The 17,224-nt window shown below is 41.2% G+C and overlaps 1 protein-coding gene across 9 annotated transcripts in view; it reads left to right on the forward strand.

Moving 5' to 3' along the window:
* The window catches only part of CUX1 (cut like homeobox 1), a 261,716-nt gene that overhangs the window by 45,950 nt on the left and 198,542 nt on the right, over positions 1-17,224 (forward strand). For all 9 annotated transcript variants that reach the window (XM_028707528.2, XM_028707532.2, XM_028707530.2 and 6 more), the window contains exon 2: positions 15,781-15,891. In XM_028707528.2, coding sequence (XP_028563361.2) covers positions 15,781-15,891 — 111 coding nt within the window. The remainder of the gene's footprint in view (positions 1-15,780; positions 15,892-17,224) is intronic.

The following is a 17,224-nucleotide window of genomic DNA, read 5'->3' on the forward strand; positions in this document are numbered from 1 at the left end:
CCACGTGCGTGACATTGGGTTGCTTTATAAAGTTGGCTAATTAGCCTGCGTTTGTGCCCTTGTGGAATGATTTGAGAGTGCTTTGCTTGCACCACTCCAATTGAAGGGTGATGGTGTGTATAGATGGTGTGTTGGTTGTGATGGGGAAATGTGAGTGAATTGGACCACAGTGCTAGTAAGCTGATTTATGATGCACCATAGCATATTGTGTTCCTGGCTTGAGTCAAGCTCATCAGGGGCAGCATCCTTAAATCCTGCTTAGTGCATATGAGCAGTCTTAGGGTGGCTGTTTCCCCCCTTTTGTGAGTTGCTTTGAACAGGTGGGAAAGCTACATTTAAAGGCTTAAAATGACAGAATGCCATTTGGCTGTTTGGCAAACTGCTGAGTTGGAAGCATTCATTTTGCAAACTGTTGATTCATAGAAACGCATTGCACAGAGATGCGTGGCTGGGCTTTTCTGACTGAAGAGTTTAATATTTTGCTAGAGATCTGTTTTGAGAAACAGCACTATTTTATCTCGGGGAATTGTGAGGCTTATTGTAATACTTGGCAACAAAAATGCTCAGCACATGTTTCTTCTCATCCCCCTTTGATTCACTTCACATTCAGCAGATTCTCACTTGGTGAGTTAGATGAGGTCATCTTTGTCAGGCCATGATGCCCTGGAGCAGCTAGAATTACTTTTTTTTTATTGAGAAGCCACAATTCCATGCTCCTGCCACTTCCCCCTACACCTTTTAAGTATCTTCAACTGAGTAAAATATTTTCCATGTGGGGAAATGCACGGGGAGCATGTAAATACAAAAATATGGTACCCATGAATTCAAGGGTGGGGGGGTTGTCATAGAATTAGACAGTTAATAGAGCTAGTTTATATAATCTGCAGAATCAAGTAGAAAAGCTCCCTGTCTGGCTTGTAAGCCTGTAGGAAGAAGGGGTTGTGTGTTTTAATGTTTGCTCACAATCTGCCCCTGCTCAAAAGGCCACCCCCCTGTATATCAAGAGGAAGGGTCCTAGCTTGGCTTTCTGCCTGATGTGCAGAAGGTGCTTTCTTCAGTGGCAGAGAAGCATTTATTGATGCAGCTGCCACTATCCATGTACTAACTACGAAAGTGATGAGAGACAAGTGTTGCGTAGTGGTTAGTGTTGGACTAGGACCCACTCAGCCACAAAGTTCACTGGGTTCTTATGAGGATAAAATGGAGGGGGGAGAATTATGTATGCCACCTTGAGCTCCTTGGAGGAAAAGTGGGATATAATGTATATTAATAATAAAAAATATCTCACTTTTTCTAGTTTGATTATTTCTGAGATACAATTTGAAATTATCACTGCTTCTGTAACACTTACTTTAGCAGCATCATGATGTTCAGAATATAGAAGCAACTTTATCTAGTCCTAGACAAAAGAGCACGGTCCTTCTACATTAACCTCTTACAGGGTTACAGTGACGATAAAGTAGGCTAGCCTTTCTCTTCCTTTGACTTCTATCTCACCTTTGAAGAATGAAATTTTACCAGGGATAAAGTGGAATTGAGCAAAAAGCACATCAAAATGAAATATATGAGCAGTAAAAAGGTAAAGGGACCCCTGACCGATAGGTCCAGTCGTGGACGACTCTGGAGTTGCGGCACTCATCTCACTTTATTGGCAGAGGGAGTCGGCGTACACTTCTGGGTCATGTGGCCAGCATGACTAAGCCGCTTCTGGTGAACCAGAGCAGTGTATGGAAATGCCGTTTACCTTCCCACCAGAGCGATACCTATTTATCTATTTGCACTTTGACATGCTTTCGAACTGCTAGGTTGGCAGAAGCTAGGACCGAGGAACAGGAGCTCACCCCATCGCAGGGATTCGAACCGCCAACCTTTGATTGGCAAGCCCAAGAGGCTAAGTGGTTTAGACCAGTGTTTCCCAACCTTGGACCTCCAGCTGTTTTTGAACTACAACTCCCATCATCCCTGACTAGCAAGACCAGTGGCAAGGGATGATGGGAATTGTAGTCCAAAAACAGCTGGAGGCCCAAGGTTGGGGAACACTGGTTTAGACCACAGCTGCATCCACAATATGAGCAGTAGCATAACTTTACTCATAAAAAAGGTCTTCAGAACTCTTCTAAAGATGAGAAAGAAAGAGGACTTGTTGGGAAGAGAATTCTGCAGCTGTGGAGCATCCGTACCAGATCTTTGCTAAAGACAAGCCAGAGGGTGGAGCTTCTGGTGCTGATCATGGGACTTCATACGTGCCTTTCTTTGAGCTCCATTGGGAAAAGGTGGGATATAAGGAGAATAATTGGTGCAAGAGCATGTTACATTAGGTTAGGGTTATGCATTGATGACAACTGTGGCTTTCCTTATGCGCCTTTCTCCTGTGAGGCCTGTTCATCCCTTCCAGTGACACGGGAGCCTGTCCTCTGTTTTTAGGATGCCTTGGGGCAGATCTGCCTGACAGGCTTAAACTGGTTTAATGGCTTTTCCCTTTTCCACAGCATTCTGGGATCTCTAAAGGGAACAGGTGGGGAGCGGGGAGCTAAGGATATCTTGAGAATGCTTTACACCTTCACCAAACTACCATTTCCAGGATTCGTTGGGGGAAGAAATGACAGTTCAACTATTATGGAAGTGACATGTTTTTGAATGTAGTTTTGGCTTTGAGCATTGTGGCTCTGCTTTGAGAGCGAGGGTGCTTCCCAGTCATTGTTCATTCTCTCAACATGGCTAATGCACATATCTACATAGATTTTAATCAGTCTTAAGTAGCACTTACTTCCTCTCCATCTCAGTCTCATTAAAACATTTCTTGGCACTGTGATAATTTATACTCTTAATGTTTGAGTAATTAATGCCCATAATAATAGTTTCTGAGGACTGAGTGAAGACTATGGTAGGTATTTCAATGTGGAAGGAAGATAATCTGCCTGCAAATGGCAAGGCTACTTGCAGCAAGCAGATACCGAGCTTTTAAATACTGATATTTATAAACTCCAATCATAGTTTGATATTGACATAGTTCATGTATTTAGCTGCTTCCTTAGATGCTGGGAAGAAGGTGCTTATTTATACAAAATAGCTGTATAACTTGTTCTGTTTTATATTGCTCTGGATCCTGCTCTCCTATTTGGGCTGCTCAGTTTTGTTAGAAGAATGTGTTCCCTTCAGCTTGCATACACTCTCCTTTTCCTGATTCACATGACGGGACAGAGAAACTTCTGCTTCTGGGCAGTGGCAAACCATAATTTGCCGTTTGGTCTGGATGAGGCTAACTATAGTTCATGCACATTATGACTTGTGCTTGTGCCAGGATTAAGTTGTGGTTTGGAAGACTTGTTTGAGGGAATACTCTGGTTTGTATAAATCATGGTTTGCCACATTTGGACAAAACAGAAGACTATGGTTTGCCACTAACTAGAAGCAGCATCTCCTTCCCCTGTGTGCATGGAGAAAGGGGCAGAGAGAGAGAGAGTGAGCAAGGGTTTGAGATATCAATCATCTGAATGTGACCATTGTCTTCTGAGTCAGAGGTCAGCCTCCACTTTCCTTACGTTAGAAATCAAGTATTTTGTGGTAGGCTCTGGGGAAGTGTCCCCAGAGGAGATGTTTTCTGCCCCAGCAGTGGGTGATTAACCACCATTTGGTGGGTAGCATAGGAATCCATGTTCCTATAGGGTGCTAATATATACCATCTTCTGTCTAAGGGGTTATCACCTAGTGCAGAAAAACAAATTGGTGCTTCATTATCTGGAGAAAATATTTTATTAACTTTAAATGAAGAGTTTTGTGGGAAACAATCTTATGGCATAAAATAAGAAGTGTGTGTTTGGAACCAGTGTGATTTGTAAATGACACAGTTACCTATTTCCTCTTTTGTACTAGCAAAAGTTAAAAAGTGTTGAACTTCTGAAATGGATAACGCTCTCCCGGTGGTGAAAAAGACAGCAAGCTCCCAGATGGAGAGAGGAGCCCAATTTAGCCAGAGTGTTGATGTCTTTGGCTTTCAGTTTGGATTGGATCTGGCAGTTGCAAAGATTGGTAGCATTATGGAAATGAGATATAGGTACTAAAAAGTGCATCTTGGACCGATAATTTCTATGCAGATAATTTGCCATAAAAATTTATATCACAGTTCTTAAAAACGTCAGAGGTTTACTCTGTCTGGGGAAAAGTGATTTATGTGGTATTAAAACACTTTTTACGTTCCAGTCCTTTAGATTTAATGTTTATTGCCTATAAAAATGAAATCTTCCCATGGATATTCAAAAGTTTTGGTGCTTGTGTGAGTTATATTCTCAACTTAGGAGCTTGAATTGCTGTGGAGAACACAGCAAATAAATGGCAGAATGTTGTTACCTTGGATTCTCCTGCCTAGAAAATCTTGACTTGAATGTTAAAACTGTTTGGCAGATAGACTATGGCTGACCTTGGGAGTGGGTGACGCAAAGTTAAAATGATCAGCTTTTTCAGGAGATTGTGACATACGTACACATCACTTGTAAAGGTAATTATTTCTAAGTATGATGCTAGTTGTCATGATGGTTGGCGGTGGCAGTGCCATGGGAAGCATACCGCATAAGTTTTTTGGGGGTGTGTGTGAGGGGGTTATATACATATCTATTTGCTCTGTATACAGACTCTATCCTCACTAAGACCTTGACGATTTCCCCTCACAACGGTACAGCCAAAACTGCAAAATAAGATTTTGTCCTTGCTACAAGAGCACTGTTTTGTTTTTCTCCCATAGGATTGAATGGCGACTTTTCCTTGAGTGGAGGAAATTCAAGTAGTACTTGGGGGCACTACTATAATGGAGCTAAATCTGCTTTCTGCCCTTGGTGTGATGGCAGTATTTCGAGTGAGGAGCATTGCAAGCCCTAAATAAGTGCTGTAAACTATCTTGATTGTGTCCCAGAGGGTAGGCTATTTTTTTGAATTTTAACAGGGCCCTTTAATGATCACACTCATGCTAGTCTGCATAGTCTCATCCTGAGGTATATCTTAGAAACTGAAGCATGCAAATGCCTAATGGTGCTTATAACTTTACTTTCATCATTTTTATTTCACAGACTGGCAAATGCAGACGGTGATGTGGGTTGCCTTTCTGTACATATGCCCATTCCCCTTTATACTTAGACTGGGTAGGTGGCCTGCAGGAAACCTGACATGCTGCATTCAGAGTTGAGATTCTGAATCAGGAATGTTAGTTTTAAAAGAAGAGGGTTTATAAAGAGATGCCAAACCTTCCCTCTCCTATACAGACTTTTTAATCAGTGTTTGAAATTAGCCAGGCGCCAGGCACGTTTTGTGACTGGTTCGGGTCCAGTTGCAACCACGTGGAGATCTCTGGATGCTAGATTGGCGACTGTGGAAAGCAAAATATCACTTAGAGAAGGATCTGAAATATTTTCCTTGAAGCTTGAATTAGTTTTGTTGTGGATTGTTTTGTTTGATGCTGTTGATTTGACTTCGTTAATTTTGTTGAAGCTTGCCCACTTTTTTTTCCTGGGGAGAAGGTGAGCAATCTTGCTGCAAACATTTCTGTGAAAACGTGATGGCATGGCTGCTTCCTGGGAGACCCGAAAGATGATGTGCAATATAAACTGATGTGTAAGGGAGGAGCTGGGAAATGAGAGCAGTTTTCAGTCTCTAAGAGACTGTGTACATGTGTGAGTGAAAACCAAGCATGAAAAGAATAGAAACAATTTGATTCTTCCTTTTAGCCTGGACCCAGAACAAAAGAAAAGCTTGGCAGAGTTCAGTGCAGATGGTTTGAAGGAGCAAGGCAAATTTGAACTTGAATGAGCTTGATTTTGTGCTCTCTTTTGCATTACACAGAACTAGCATGGAGCATAACTTGATGTGATGTTTTAAAATGTGTCGCCTTGATTCAAATGTTTTACGTTTAGGTGTTCTTCTTTGGCAAGACAAGGATCTCTTTAGTATGGGACTTATTCACACCTTTACTATAAATACTGCCCATGCCTCTTCACATGATGTTCAGCAGGATTAAGAAATCGACACGTAGATGTTATATTGGACAGGTTCAAAATCAATGAGAGATGGTATTTCCCCTTTTTTTCTAATCAGTCAAATGATAGACAGTATGTGTGTTTGGGGAAATGTGAAGAATGCTGAAATAAGCATTACTTGTGATGTCCACATGCGCTTTCACACATCAGTCTTCCTTTGCTTCCGGTGGTACTCCTTATCTATTCTGCATCTTTCTTTTTCAAAAGGCTCTGAATTTGTCAGACAAGCCTGACTCCTCCCAATTAATTTTTGACTTATAATTGTCAGCAGTGCAACTTGAAGTAAGCACATACACCCATACATTGTAGCCAGAAACATGTACTCAGAATTGACAAGAGTTTGGTTACTCCATTAAATATGTATTTATTGCCATATTTCATTTTGGGAGATACACCCTGCCATTCATTTCTAAACCCAATTCAAGCTTTAAATGTTCTGATTTTCAACTTGTTTTCCTCTCTTTGGCTCTGTTGTAGCCAGCTCCCAGTCACCCTGGGTCTGATACCGTTCGAGAGGAGGGTGTTCCTGGTTAACAGAGTGTTCCCCTCTGCTCAGCCATACCCTTCTCCCTTAAAGAATTCGCCACCACTGGATATAATTTCTCTGCAAGGCTGCTTCTTTATCAGTCAGCATAATAACCTTCCTAAAGGCTCCTGAAGGCTCCCAAGGTAGCATAGGTTTTGACTTCCAGGCTTGAGGATGTTGAAATAAGTTTTTGAAACAAGTTCTAAAGTTTACAAAGAGAAACATATGCATAAGTTACAGAAAACCAGTATATTCTCCTTTGGAGCAGAATGAAAAAAAATAAATTAAAATGCAATTCACTATCCCTGGGCTTCTGCAATCCCTAACTCACCAGGTTCTCAGAAGAATCATCTCTTGAGTAGCAACCTTTGCTTATCATGCTGAGCCCTACCCTGAACTGCTCACCTCCCAGCTGCCCATCTGTCTATATAACTTCCCTTTGTCCATCATATATTCTTCCCATAGGCTCCAAGATCAAGGAGGTTGGGAGCTTTTAATTTTCTTGCCCCCAGACAAGAGATGTGTCATTCCTAACATCCAGAATGAAGGGCCTTGATATCTGAGCCTCAGGGCAATTGCTAGGTTTCTCAGTTAACCTTGTAATCCCCAATGAACAAACAGGGTTTTTTTTATTTACACACACACACACACACACACACACACACACACACACTATACATCTCATCATATGCAGCAATCCGCACAAGTATCCCAGGGAGACAAAGTCCAATTTCTTTACAGGCCTACCAGTATTTTTCCTCATGGTTCCTTTACTTGCATGATTTTAATGTTAAAGTACATCATTTTTTTAAAAAATAAAATAATGAAACTAGTTGTGTTTTATTAATGCTGAAGGCATCTTTGAAGACTCCAGGAAAAAAAAGATGTGGATATGAGTCTAACAAATAATCTATAAAGATTTCAGGAAAGCACATATTTAAAGTTGCAAATTGTGCGCCACTACGGCTGCGATGAGCAGCTGCAGCTTGGGGAAACGGGCTCCCCATGCACGCTCAGCAGACAAACTGCACTCTGAGGCTTAATGCTTGCCTTGAAGCCAGCAAGGGGTGCTCAGAAAGCTAGCTTGACATGTGTGCTTTGGAAGAGGAAAATTCCCTCCCCTGTTTGGTTAGTGCCCCTAGTCAAGAATTCACAAACTGTACCAGGGCATGCTGATGTGATGTGAAAGAAGTATGTGTCACAAGAAATAAAAATTTAAACAGGGTCCTGTGGAACCAAAGTACTCACCCACAGAGGAGGCTACCTTTCACATCTCTACACTAATCAAGGCTTGGACCAAATATCCTTCCAGTCAGGTAATATTCCCTAGACAGTGTCTCACACACAGAAACATTGAGGATGAGCTCTTCTGTATGCAAGGATCTTTTCCTTTTATACACCGCAAACGAATCCGTTTGGGGAGGTCCTGTCCTAGCGAAGTGTTCTTCTGTTGAACAAGGAATATTTGAAGCCACAGATCTGATGCTAGGAGCTAAATCTGATGCAAAAAGCTATTAAAATAAAGATGTTGCTTAGCTCTGGCTGCGCAGAGTTGTTCACACAACCTTTAACCCAGAACCTAGAAGCATGTGTGAGTTTTTCGTGGCAAACTGACCCCTGGGAGTTGCAGCATTTTCTGAGAACATGACCCCACAGTGCCCTGAGGAGCTGCAGAGAAAATGAGCCCTTTGTGGAAAGACGGCTTGCCCCTACTCCTCCTGCCACAGTCCAGCCCTCTGCATATGGTAGGTGACTGCATCTGGTAGGAAGAATTATTCCGCCAGGGAGGGGGAGGGATGAAGTCATCTGTTCCATCAGCTTGTAAAACCGAACTAATTAACAGACAATCAGCATTGATTGAGACAGCTGCATGCTCTGGGGAGCAATTGGAAACACACACACACCCCAGCTTTGCAAAGCCGTTGTTTTGCTGTTCTTAAGGCAAGGCACTGAATTTATGTCTTTGGGGTTGCTAGAGATGGAACAAGAACAGGAAATTATTCCTGTCCTGAGAGTTCACACAATAAATGACAGATAGAAGCAATGTAAACAGGTGCTGGAATGCCCCCCAGAGTGATAAGACGTCAGTGTGGGTTGTCCTTTAATGATGTTAACGTAGTTGGTCCCATCTGAATAAATTACTGGATTTTGTTAATGGACATATCAATAATGTTTTAGGTAGCAATTTCAGGATGTAAAAGTGTCCTGTTTCTTGGCAATTCCCTCCACAGGTTGCTGTTATAACCTCTTGTTTTCAGATAAGTTCATTTTGAGAGACTTTTGACAAAAGCATCAAGTTGAATTAAACTGATTTGGGCCATTGGGCCATTTACTTCAGTGTTGCCTACTGTACTGTGCAGCAGTCTTTGGGGCAGAGAGAAAGGTCTTTCTCAGCTCTGCTAATTGAGATCATGGCTACCCAATATGCTAATATGATGTAATGCTCATTGGACCGGCGGGGACCCTGATTCAAACTCTCTTGGCCATGCAGCTCGCTAGGTGGTTCTGAGCCAGTTTCTCTGTCAACCTAGTTTGTCTTATAGGGTTGTTTTGAGGAGAAAGTGAGGAGTAGTGAATTGCATACACTGCCTTGAGCTCCTTGGGGGAAAGCTGAGATATAAATGTGATAAATAAATATGATTTAGGCATATAACCCATCAAGAGCCGTGCAAATATTTTGACAAAAATAATGTTGCAGGGGAGGGACAGGCCCTGGCAGCTTCAGGTTGGACTGAGAAACACCCTTGTCTTGAAACACTGTTTGTCAGTGCAGCCCAACACAGGAAAATCAACATGGTGACCACCAGATGCTTTTGGAATACCACTTCCATCCGTCTCTTCCAGCATGACCAGTGATCAGGAATGATGGAAACTGTAGTCCAAAACATCTGGAGGCCACCAGGTTGGTAAATGCTGCTACATTTTTCTGCCTCTGGTGGAAGAGTGGAATAAAAATGCAACAAGCTGTAAAAGGATAGCCCCTGATTCTTGTGTTTGTGCACAAACGGAGCCTTAGCAAGTTCTCTCCCTGCCCCCATTTGCCATCAGAGCCAACCCTTCCAAAGTTAAAAATAAAAACTCGATGTGTGGATATGACATCCTCCAGGATGACAGACAGGGTGAGGTAGCTGGGGGGTTTCTTGCCTTTTGTAATGGCAAATGAAATCTTTAAAAGCATAAAAGGTTTAAGTCTAATTTTAGTATGATTCCAGTAGAAATAGATATCTCATTAATCATATTTATGTTTTTGCTCGGTATTAATGCTCCTGCTGCAAACATTAAATTAACCTTATGTAGTTGTTTGGTGCACTGTTTAAAAAGATGAAACTAATGAAATCTGTACTTGTAGAAGTCTTGGGAGCAGCTGCTTGGCAGCTGTGCGCTTTAGTAGTATCTCTCTGAAGCTCCTGCTTCTGGATCTTTTAAAAATTTCTTCCATTTTGTGGCAGAAAATGGCATTAGATCTAAACAGAATGTGTCTCAGATAAGTACAAAAAAAGTATTGGCCAGGAAAGAAGTCTGCAGCTTAGTAGTAGTAGTAGTAGGCAGTTCCCCAATATCCTATATACATAAATATCCTGCCTTTTTATAATCATGAAACTCAACAGTTACCTGACAGTTACTGGTCTAGGTACTGTGTAGAGGTTGCCTTAAAACCAAGGGTGGGGAACCTGTGGCCCTCCAGATGTTTCTGGACTTAGCCCCCATAAGCTCTGACATTATTATTATTATTATTATTATTATTATTATTAGTCCATCTGACTGGGTTGCCCCAGCCACTTTGGTCAGCTTCCAGCAAATTATAAAACACAATAGAACATAAAACATTAAAAACTTCCCTATATGGGGCTGCCTTATATTTTTAGGGGAGAAAAAAGTCACAAGGGAGGGAGGTGAACCTCAAGTGATTTGAGGTTTGTGTATTCAGGTAGGCTTTGGATGATCTTAGAATGATCATAACGTTTGGGCAGGTTTGCGTGGGAGAATATGTTTCTTTGAATGCCTGGCTCCAAGCCAAAGGAGCAATTGAGGAGCAAAAGTCTTACCTTCATCTCCTCAGAGTCTTGGCAGACAAACTCATTTGGGGAGACACTTCTATGCAAGCCCCACTGCAGTGATTCTAAACCATACAGAATTGTGCTTAAGTGCCCTCTGGTGAACATTTCCCCAAACGCCACAAGTGCAGGAAAATCTTAGTGGCTATAGCTTAGTTTCAGCCAAGAAACTAGATCCTTTCTTCACTTTGATGTTAATGCTTGATAGACATGAATAATCAGATACTTTGATTTGCTGATCTGTCTGTCTCCACCTTTACCATCCTGAAAAGCCACTGTCTAGGCAAGCTGCTTGATCTTGCTTCATATAGATCACCTCTGACTGTTGCTCATGTTTCTGATTTCCTGTGTGAGTCTTGATGTTAGCGGTGGATATTTTCAACAACTGGCTCAAGATATCTTGGGCAGCTAACAGGAACCAGGGTTGTGCCTGCCCCACTTCTAGACCCACTTGATAGAAATGTGCTGTTCTCAAAGGTTTCATAGGTCCCAAGTACGTAACATACTCTTTAGAAATTTGCAGTTTGTGTTGTTTTATTTCAGTGTGTTTGTTATCTCTTTCTGCCTTTTTGTTTGAAAATAATTATTGCCTTGCACATATACTAGTTTTCTTCCTGATTAACCCTCCCTTTAGGGGGGGTATATTTCGAGCTCTTGCTTTTTAAACAGATTGCTAATATTCTTTTAAAGGCCTTCTGCTTAGCTGTTAGACACATTGGTTTCTGTTATGTGCATGTGTACACACACACACACACACACACACACACACACACTTTTTGGGCTCTTTACTCTGAAATGCATCCAAGGCTGGTTTGTCCAACTGTTAAGGATTTCCTTCTTTTTTATAGTGTTTCCCCATATGTTACAGAATTTCATCAAAGTCTGTTGACATTCTGCCTTACTTCCCCCTATATTCAGCGCTGCGAACCAGGAAGCCAACCGCACTGAGCCTAATAGGGTTTACTCTTAAGTAACTGTATACAGAAATTGAGCCTTAGGCTGTCAAAATAAAATGAATTTAAAAGGTGGGCACATCTTCTTTTATGGTGAGAGGAATATTTTAAATTTGAATCTCTGTAATCCTGGGACGGAAAGTATGTTATCCCCTGAGGCACCTTGTTATACAGCTGGCAGGATTTTGATAGATTCCAGGGTCTCTCTTTCTTTTCTTTTTTTTCATTGCTCCAGCGCTCGTGTGGTGATAAAAAAAGCTAAATATTGAAAAAACTAGAAAATGTATGAAATTTATCAATCGTATTGCATTATTGGGAGGATTTGAATCAAGTTGTTCTAATCAGGAATGAGATTATAGAACACAAGATAAACATCCACCGACCTTTGTTTGGCATCTGTATTGTTCATAAATTGATAAAGAAATGCTAATTACATGCAGCTAAAGTAGGATACTGTCACTTGGAGTATGTCTTACATGTGCCCCCTTGTTTCTGAATGAGCAGCCCATGTGTGCTAGTTTCCCTTGAGTGGGTTTGAATCAGATCAAGGGAAGTAATAGCATCACTCTATTCTGTGTCCAGTTTGGGTGCCACAATTTAAGAAGGGTGTTGATAAGCTGGGACATGTGCAGAGGAGGGCGATCAAGATGCTCAAGGGTCTGGAAACCAAGACTTCTTAGGAGCGGTTGAAGGAGCTGGGTATGTTTAGCCTGGAAAAGAGGAGACTGAGAGGAGATATGATGGCCTTCTTCAAACATCTCTAGGGCTGTCACATGGAAGAGGGAGCAAGCTTGTTTTCTCCTGCTCTTAGAGGGTAGGACTTGAACCGGTGGATTTAAGTTACACAGAAGGAGATTTTATTAAACGCCAGGAAGAACTTTCTGACAGTAAGAGCTGTTTGGCAGTGGAACAGACTCCCTCAGAAGTTGGCAGACCCTCCTTCACCAGAGGTTTTTAAGTAGAAGTTAGATGGCCATCTGAGGGTAAGAGCTGTTCAACAGTGAAATGGACTCTCTTGGAGATTGTGGACTCCCCTTCATTGGAGGTTTTTAATCAGAGGTTGTATGGTCATCTGTCATGGGTGCTTTAGTTGAGATTCCTGCATTGCAGTGGTTGGACTCATGACCCTTGGGGCTCCCTTCCAACTCTCTGATTCTGTGAATGTCTGGGAGCTATGTGGTTCCCATGTTGTAAACATTTATCTTGTGCACACATAGCTGTGTCAGGAGGCAGTTAGGTGTAGGTTCTGACCACACAGCTAAGCCCAACATTATGACATCACCACTTCTCTTGGTTTCCGAGAGGATTCAGAGGGGTGAGAAGATTGTTAAAACCACAAGAATCCTGATTGACTGAGTGAATTCTCTGTGTTTGATGGAGCTAGTGGCATTGATATTTTCCCCCCTGTAACCCTCCAAAACTTAAGAATGCCATTCATATGTCAGTTTCTCTTAGAACAACTATATCCATTGAATTGGAACCAGATACAAGTGCTCCAAGTGTCCAGAAAATGTTATGTTGGTCTGTCTCTGTTGTTTTAAACACTCAACCCCAACCCCACTGCCGATTGTGTTTTATTCCAAGTGATAGTGATGTTATTTGTTGAGTTATTACGTAACCAAAATCTGTGTAGTAGGCATGGGGGACAAGCGAATTATTATTATTATTATTATTATTATTATTATTATTATTATTATTATTATTATTATTTATACCCTGCCCATCTGGCTGGGCTTCCCCAGCTACTCTGGGCAGCTTCCAACAAAATATTAAAATACAGTAGTCTATTAAACATTAAAAGCTTCCCTAAACAGGGCTGCCTTCAGATGCACCCAAGATTTGCAGAAGTACAGAAACCCTTTAGGAACAAGCCCAAAATGACTCCAAAAATATATTATCAATCTGGTCACAGAATGCTAAATGATACTTGCATCATTTTCATTTCAGAAAATTGTAGCAATGTGGACGATGTATGTGTAACTGAGAGACAAATTTCTAAGCAGCATTTAAGAGACTGGCAGTGGGATGTGGGATCATATGTGCCTTCTCTGGAGCAACACTTGAATGTGGTTAATGGGCACATCTGCTATGGCTACAGACAACCAGGTTCCTTGCGTAACCAGGTCTATTAATAAGGTTTTGAAGTTGGTTCAGGATGCTGGGCATGCATAATGTTATTGCAGATGTATCCCACAGCTACTTGATGACAGCAGGGGGTTGGGGTGCAGTTTTGCTCTGGGAAAGGGAAGAAAGTACACAATCCCATATAAATTATGTCTGCTTCAGCCAGCAGGTGAAGAGGAGGAGGGATTGCCAAAGAGTGTCTGAACTTGTGGTTAAGGTCAGCTGTCAGAGACATGCCTTCTCCTTCTCAGGCATTCCCACTCTCTTTGACTGAAAAGGGGAAAGCTTTGAAGGCGCCACTCCGCCGCACACAACATTTTGTTGCGAGGGAAGGGGCTCTCTTTCCTTCTGACTCACTAGTGAGCTGTTTTTCCCACTTCTCATGAACATCAGATTTGGAATGAAAGGAAATCGATTAAAGGTAAAGACAAATCTAGAGGCAAATCCTCCCACAAGGTACATAACACAACTTCTATTGACTTCACGGGAATGTGGTGCATATACTTGAATTTAGTGCTTAAATAAAATGGACAGAGATATGGGGGGAAACATGATAGTGCAGCGCAGCAATGGATCTCAGCACAGCTGGGGCATTTCTGCCAATACACGTCCCCTGCTATTTAGAGTGTGCAAAAAGTAAGGGAATCTCTTGGGTAGAGGTGGAAGATACGGTGAGGTGACTGGTGCATAGCAACATTGCAGAGTGACACAGTTCCTGTACTCATTTTTGTCGTGCATAAAACCAGCAAACATGGAACAAGGCAGTGGATGAATTAATCAGAGAATTTGATCAGCTGCCATCCATTGATCTTACGGCCAAACACTTTTAAATTGAGCAAGTTGCAAAATTGTCTTTTCCTTGGCAAGCTGCTGTCTGGTTTTGTGATCTGGAGTTCATGGGCTGGCTTGGTGGTGGTGCTTTCAAGAATCTCAAGTCTTTGCTAGTCCTACTTGCTGGGAGAGCCGCCACAAGGCAGAATACATAGTGCTGGGCTAGATACAACCAACATTGTATTCAGCATGTATTCATGGGATGTATGAAGTATTCTAAAAAGAAAGGTGCTGGGGCTGAAACTCCCAAGAAACTGGAGTCTATGGCTCAAAATCTTTCTCCGCCCTCCACCCCTCAGTCATGGATCCTCAGACATCACTTCCTTGTTAACAAGCTTTACTAGTGATATAAAAACCATAGCAGTTAAATTTGATATGTGATGTTTGGCCAGCTGCGGCTTTGAAAAGGAGCTAGCTTTTCAGATGAAGCACTGAAATGTGGTTTTGTTGTGAAAAGCTGTATAGATGTAGGTACTTAAGAGGACAGGACGTAGGTACTTAAGAGGACAGGACGTTGTTGTTGTTGTTGTTGTTGTTGTTGTTGTTGTTACTAGGTGTGTCCAGCTTGTTTTCTACACTTGTAGTAGAGATATTATAAGGACCAGAAGATAGGCCTTCTCTACCCCATTGTACACCAGCCTGTTGCTCTCTTGGTGTTTTGGAATACAACTCCCATCATCTTATTAGGATATCAGGCTGGCAAAGGCTGGGCCTAATGGAATTGCCCCTGTTGTGGGTTTGGTTGAATTAGTTCATAAGAAAGGGAAAGCAACTCTGTGTCTTCTTGATTAGCTGAAAGGGAAGAAATTGGCCAAAAGGGTCAAGTTCAGCAGAACAAGTTCCTATACAAATAAAATCCACATTTATTGTGTCTTGTCTCTAGAACCTGAAAACCCTGAAATGTCAAAGAATGTATTAGTTGTGATATTCAGTAGTTATTCATAATGTCAAAAGTCATGCCTAAAAGGTAGATCTAATGCAATACTAGTAGAGGCATGCAGCCTTAAATTATCTTGCCTTACCCAAGGAAATAGGGGAATGTCATTTATGCAAGTTTGTATTGACCTGCGACTTCATGGAGAGTCTTGTAATAACTTTGCATGAGAGGTGGCAAGGAAAGAATGGTTCAGTTAAGGGATTTAAAACAATGAGATCTATTTACTTTCACCACCTGAGTTTTCAAATTTTATCTTTTGTGGGGGGGGGCAGGGGGCAAGAGTATCCGGGCATGGTTAAAATTATGGTCCCTCTTTCTTTTTCATTGATAGAGGGAGCTTGATGCCACAGCGACAGTGTTGGCAAACCGCCAAGATGAAAGTGAACAATCAAGAAAGAAGCTTATTGAACAAAGCCGTGAGTTCAAGAAAAACACTCCAGAGGTAAGCTGTGATGTTAATTCCGCAAATCTCTACTTCCCAGAATATTAACAGACCCACAATTTTTTCCCCATTGAAACAAAGTTGTGTGTCTTGTACTTGCAGATTATTCATTGGAACTCATATTTTAAGCTTGGGGTATATATAACTTTGTGTGTGTGTGTGTGTGTGTGTTTCTGACTTGACTAGAAGCAGTCTAAACTATAACACTGCCTTTATTCACATTGTGGAATCAGCATGCATATGAGAGAGAAAAAATTCTACTGCTTTTATGTTCCTGTAGAAAACATCCATAAAATTAAGTAATAATATAATGCCACTCAAACTGAGCATTTTCAAAATTCTAATGACCTTTTTGTTGTACCTAGGAAAATAATAATATATTAATAGACAGCTCTTTGGGCATGTTAAAAGTAGCTTTTCTGTTATACGCATAATATTTAATGTTAGGGACATGTTTGCTATAGAGTTGTTGTATCTAAAAGCATATATTTATTAAAGCTTTGACTTGGTTTGAAAGTATAATTTAAAGTACAATAAGTGTGCTTTATTGACACACACACACCCCTCACCGCAACATAATTTCAGTTGACATGCCTTTGGCTATTGGAAAAAGCTCTGATATATTTATACAGCATATAAAATTAACATGGCATTTTAAAAGTTGCACTTACTAAATAATAGGTTAAATAAACATGCTAAAACAGATCTCAATCAATTTAGGATGTCAGAAAAATTCAAATAAAACTTGTCCAGAAAATTCACACCAATGAAATCACACAGAGTTGGCAGGGGGCATTGCCCCACTCCACCCCCCCCCCCTTTTGGCCATATTTACCTTGCTTTCTGCATCCATTTGAAGTTAACTATTTCATCATTGGCTACTGTTAAGAATCCATTAAGGCAGTGCTTAATGCTCTGGGGATGTTTTCACTCCATGAATGTACGTAATGATTATGTGCTATGTAGGTTAACAAACCATAGTGAATTCATGTCTCAGCTGCAGCATTTCATAAAGTGAATTTTACCAAAGTGATTTTTACTAAGGTCATGTGACCAATTGAAAATGTGGAATATCTATGGCCTGGTAAAAGTAGCTCCTCATGTTAGCTTTATTGCATTAGGTAAGATTACAATCTTTTCTGTATGGGCAGAAGGCACATTTGAAAGGTTCTTCCATGTAGTGGTGTTGAGATTGCAAAGATCAACAAGTATAGAATGGGAAGTGTTTTGCTATCTTGGTTGAGTAAATGTGTTGTGCAAGCATGAGCATAGCCCACCGTTTTTCATTTCGGTACCTTTCAGAAAGTAGCTGAGCTGCAGCTCAGTGGAAGAG

Source organism: Podarcis muralis, chromosome 15, assembly GCF_964188315.1.
Source record: "Podarcis muralis chromosome 15, rPodMur119.hap1.1, whole genome shotgun sequence".
NCBI classification, from domain to species: Eukaryota; Metazoa; Chordata; class Lepidosauria; order Squamata; family Lacertidae; genus Podarcis; species Podarcis muralis.